The sequence below is a fragment of the Ceratina calcarata genome, unplaced genomic scaffold, assembly GCF_001652005.2.
Source record: "Ceratina calcarata isolate Rehan_Ccalc_2016 unplaced genomic scaffold, ASM165200v1 scaffold120.2, whole genome shotgun sequence".
Taxonomy (NCBI): domain Eukaryota; kingdom Metazoa; phylum Arthropoda; class Insecta; order Hymenoptera; family Apidae; genus Ceratina; species Ceratina calcarata.
Window position 1 is genome coordinate 190,802 of NW_017132980.1, and position 5,183 is coordinate 195,984.

Below are 5,183 nucleotides of genomic sequence, written 5' to 3' on the forward strand. Positions count from 1 at the left end.
TGTGAATGAAAATTATAAATTGCCACAAGGTTTGAATGTTTTCCAAATAAAATAAGAATACTTCAAAGCATGGATTAAGAAATTTTACAATACACGTATGAGCCATACAGAAATGACTGTTTATATAAACACCCGCTACTCGAGTTTCTTAAAACGATCGAAGTTACCAAACAATAAATGAATTATGAAAGGAACGAATAAAACGATTATATATATGAGGATAATTTCACAATTCATTTTTCATGAAATCGGTTTCCTGTTTAAAGCGAAGGCGGTACCGATCGAATGAAATCAAGGCCGATGGCCAAGGATAAAAAGATACCATATGCACAGCTCAATTCCCAGAATTATAATTTATATTTATTAATATAACCTTTTGTCACCTCAGCCACTTTGAAATTTAATTGTATTCGACTATGACAAACGGTAACCTCCGCGACTTCTCACAGTCACGAGTGTAAGTCCGCGAGCAAAGGTGGGAGGAACAGTCCCGCTTTCCAGCCGATTTCAAACTCGCGGGACCTGCAGTACTCCACGGCGTTTCAGCCACGTTGGATTCCAGGTTCGCTCGATCCAGAGAGCATTACCCTTTCACGTTGATCGATACCTGCGCCGCTGCTACGATCTTTCCGCGTAGGAACCGTGAAATTACGTCCTGGCGCACGTAGCATCTGGATATAAGCACTCAGACTCAGTAAGCTAGTTCATAAATCGCAGGACACACGAGTGTTTTTTCAAATTTTGTGTTTCCAAAAATGTGATAATTATTACAGAGTAGTAACCATCGGAGGCTAACTTAATTAAAATCTTATAATAAAATGATGTATTAAATCATACAATAAGTTATGAATATATTTTATAAACTTACGGTAAACAAAATTCAGTATGAAAATTTGAGTTCAAAGAATATTCATTTTCCATTAAAATTATTACATGATTTTGCTATGATCTTTCAATTAGAATAATGCCTGCTGGTTACTATAGTATTTGAAAATATTCTGAGACTTATGAACGGTGGTGATAGGCAGGAATCTGTGCAAAGGTAAGAAAGCCGGAGAGAGGAGAAGAGCAGGGTCTTCTTTAACTGAACGGAGAAAGCGGACTCGGGATCAACCATTCCCTCAGGTATGTTGACCAACCATGAATCAATTTTATTTTCCTCGCTGGGTTTTGTTTTATGTTGGGCTGCTGGTTCGAATTGATATTTGCAAAGCGGATTGCTGGTGGTTTCATTAGAAAAAATGAATGAATAAACATTGTTTAAATGGAATCTAGTAGCCTACTAAAAATTATAAAAATTCGGTTTTGTTAACTGGCAGGATTCGAGATACGATTCACATTTTATNACGTTACACGTACATACATACATTTATTTCAAACGATCACCGACTAAGTAATTTGGTTTAAAAGATATCTGATTATCTAGACTCAAGACTCAATGTGATTGATGAAATACAGAATGTCCTATTAAACTGTACAGTCAATCTTTGAATTATAAGTTCAAAATGCAATTATAATACATAGTGAATTTTTTTAATCAAGATTTCGAACCAGAATACGAAGTCTCTTAGAAATTGAGCTTCGTCACCCGTAACATTAATTCGTCGATCAAAAATAGATACGAATCAACTTCACGGCACGCGTCGGTCTATATTCGACGCAGGAGGTGTCTTTTAACGTATGTGAACATTGTAGTCAGGCACATGTGAAACACGCACGACACACAAGAACAAGAACAAGAACCGCGGACCAAGCACAGCACACTCCGCAGCCAAGCATCAGTGAAGGAACAGTTAGGGATAGACAGTGAGCGGAGGAAGTTGAAGAGTGCGATCGCATCCTGTCATTGAATTACGCGTGAAAGTCAGCTGGTTCGTCATGTATGTCCGACAGATAGATCTCCTCCGCGGTCGACGGAGCTCGATGGAGCTGCAAGGTGACCAGAATGCAACCCCGTTCGAGATACCACACTGCAAGGTGGGCTCGTTCGACCTCCAAGCCGAGTTCGACGACGGCGGCGAGACTTTTCGGGAGAAAGCCAGAAAGGAGCTGCGCGAGACACCCGAGGTTGTCCAGCAGTCATTGAAGGATCTCAGGAATTTGCTCAAAGGTCATCGCCTTGAAATTTTGCATGCTGACGTTCATTATTTTATCATCTATTTATGGGCAGGATTTAAATAATTAATTTCAGTANAATTTTTATAATTGATTATATTAATCTAGAATTGTGAAAAATTTCAATTTAGCATAATGAAAGATTATCTTATTTTATATAATGATTGATTGATCTTGTTGAATTAACTGATAGCGTTAATCGAATGCTTCTGTGATTTTGCAGATGAAGAGGTTTTATCATTTCCGAGCGAACAACCCACGCTACTGTGCCAATCTCTTGCCCAGCGTCGAGAGGAAAGTGTTGACCTCGGAGATCGTGATACCGTTACCAGAACGCACAAAGGACGGATGCAGGTTGCTTCTGGTCAATTCTGGGAAAAAATGGAACCCGAAGACCATTAGCCTTGACGAAATATTCCGTGCCGTCATGCTATCACTAGACGCGGCCATGGCCGAGCCCAAAACTCAGGTGAATCCGTGTTTCAATCATTTTCTCATGCACTTCATTAATCGATTTTAGATCAATTAATTATAAAATAATAATAGATCGCGGGTGTCCAAGTGATAATAGATATGGATGGATTTTCGCTGAGCCATGTGACACAATTCACACCGAGTTTCGCGGCGACTCTGACGGAGTGGGTCCAGAGATGTTTACCCTGTCGCCTGAAGGGTATACACATAGTAAATCAACCCTTCATATTCAACATGGTCTTTGCCCTCTTCAAACCATTCCTTCTGGTGAGCTTAAAAAATATTCATGGCCGATATTCAAATTAATACATTCATTTCAATGTCATTCGCAATCATTCTTTTCGTCACTTCAAAGTTCATAGTCCAAGAACATGCGATTCACATGAATTTATACACTAGTTAACATCGTTCGAATTTGAATGACAAAAGAATTAATGCACAAACTTACGTGATGAAAGAAAGAAGTAAAAGTTAATTAACGGTACAACATAAAGGGTTTAAATGAATTTCACAGGAGAAAACGCGTAAGAGGCTCCACTTTCACGGTACCAATAGGAATTCCTTGCTCGCACATACAGGATCGAAAGTTCTGCCCACCGAACTTGGAGGAGAGTTCAAAATGCCTAAAGAGCCCATCGGTGAGGGTATCTGTAACTATTTCTGTGCCTTCGAGAAAAACTTTGAAGGTAAGATATATTATTTTAATATCAACAGAATCACTATATAGATTTTTCTATAATAAAATCTGCTAATGAAAAGAACAAGTGTTGTTACATCGGTAGTTCTCGGTTTCTAAACGAACATGAGTGATCGTTGTAACACGATTCCGTGTGGTTTTCCGTGCGGAAGAGGAGAATGCAATTCGATCGAGTCCAAATACAGAGTAGAACTTACCTACTTTTGCCCAATTAGGTGTCAGTTGGCACACGATGTAACATTTCCGGTGTTACCTGTTCCGTTACACAACAATGCGACACATGGAATAATTTTTCTCATGCACAGTGAAAAACTGATTACGCGATCAGTTAATTAATACGTGGAAAAATTTAATCTATTACATACATAATTTGTTAACTAGATACTATTCGTCCTATAAACAAGTAGGCTGACTGCACAGTGTTGTACCCAGCGTTACGAGGAATGAACGCCCACAGCCGACATCATTGCTCGAAAATCAATAACGATTTTCAGTTGAATAATTATTCTTGTCCTTCTTCGAAGGCGAAATGGACGATTTATTTATTGTAACCGTATGAGTTGATAGCTGAAAGAGAAAAATTCGATTGATTCACAGTCGTGTCAATGTGAAGCATAAAAATAATTTTCTTCTGTCTAATTGCATTAATTATTTTAACAGAAAAACTGTTATAATTCTTTTCGAATCAAGAGAAGATGAAATAAAGTGGGACATTTACCATCGTATTCCTTGTCACAAAGTATTAACAGCTCGTACCACTGGGAGCCAGTTACTTGCGTGAGTTGAAGAGTTCCTCCGTAACAAGACGGCAAGCATTTCGGCGAGATATGCTTGTGCAATGATTTGCGGTCCGTGCCGTGGAAAATGATCTAAAATTAACAGAAATTTTTCTTTTTATTGTATTTTACAAGACTTTTTATAAAATTATGTACGTATATAAATTTGCATATAAAATTGAAGAATTGATAACTCATTTAATACAATGCATTTGATAAACCAAGACTAAATAATTTAATTATAGGTAGAAGCATTTTATTAAAAATCTAATTCCATTTTAATGTAAAACAAGGACTTCAGGATTTCTTATTACAAGTGTTGAAGAATTATTTAATAAAATGCATCGCATAATACAAAATAGATGACAAGTAATTTTATTGAAAATACTTCTACAGATAGTTTTATACAAACACGAATATTTGGTTATCATTACAAACAATTTTGCATTGAGAAAACGATCGAAACTCACCCTACTCTTAAGCTTCTCCCTGAGGAAGGGTTTGAACAATGCGAACACCATGTTGAACACGTACGGCTGGTTAATAATATGAATATTCTTGATTCTCAACGGCACAGCATCCTGCAGCCAGTCTACTATCCTTTTAGCGAACGGTGGCGTGAACTGCCAGGTTTGTTGAAGAGTGAGCCCGTCCATGTCGAAGATAACGATAGCACCAGCGATCTGCGTGCTCGGTTCGAGCATCGCAGCTTCCAAATACAGAACGCAGCCCTTGAACACTTCGTCCAAGTTACATTTGTTGTGCTTCCATTTCTTTCCAAGCTCGATGATCAATATCCTTCTACCGTGCTGATCTCGATTAGGTAGAACTGTTAAAATATTCTGCTCGAAGATGTTCTTCTCTCGACTCGGTTTCAAGTTCTCGTACACATTCTTATGCTTCACCTTGAAGCTGTAATAATTCTTCGCCAGATTCAACGCGGACTCTGGGTAATATTTGCATGGCCTGAGGAAACGAATCAGCCAGGCTTCGTTGTTTATGGGAACCTTCAAATCCGTTTCCGCTGTAACAAATTTCATTTTACGATGTAACGATTTTCTTAATATAAAACAGAAAATAATGTACAATATTTTTCTGTCATGCATCACTTAAATAATGAA

At 38.0% G+C, this 5,183-nt stretch overlaps 2 protein-coding genes and 1 long non-coding RNA gene across 3 annotated transcripts; 2 read left to right on the forward strand and 1 right to left on the reverse strand.

The window, feature by feature from the left end:
- The first annotated feature begins 491 nt into the window (after window positions 1–491).
- Window positions 492–1,956, forward strand: LOC113464505 (uncharacterized). Its single transcript, XR_003389359.1, has 3 exons — window positions 492–694; window positions 1,025–1,125; window positions 1,696–1,956. It is a non-coding gene; the product is annotated as an uncharacterized LOC113464505 (long non-coding RNA).
- A 358-nt stretch (window positions 1,957–2,314) lies between these two features.
- LOC108626038 (alpha-tocopherol transfer protein) lies at window positions 2,315–2,895 on the forward strand. The gene is made up of 2 exons (XM_026814511.1): window positions 2,315–2,584; window positions 2,662–2,895. The coding sequence occupies exons 1-2, from the start codon at window positions 2,339–2,341 to the stop codon at window positions 2,893–2,895; spliced, it is 480 nt and encodes a 159-aa protein (XP_026670312.1). The 5' UTR covers window positions 2,315–2,338.
- Window positions 2,896–3,778: 883 nt separating this feature from the next.
- On the reverse strand, window positions 3,779–5,183 carry LOC108626097 (alpha-tocopherol transfer protein-like). Its single transcript, XM_018026548.2, has 3 exons — window positions 4,533–5,183; window positions 4,005–4,155; window positions 3,779–3,853 (listed from the first exon to the last, which is right to left on the reverse strand). The coding sequence occupies exons 1-3, from the start codon at window positions 5,166–5,168 to the stop codon at window positions 3,825–3,827; spliced, it is 816 nt and encodes a 271-aa protein (XP_017882037.2). The 5' UTR covers window positions 5,169–5,183; the 3' UTR covers window positions 3,779–3,824.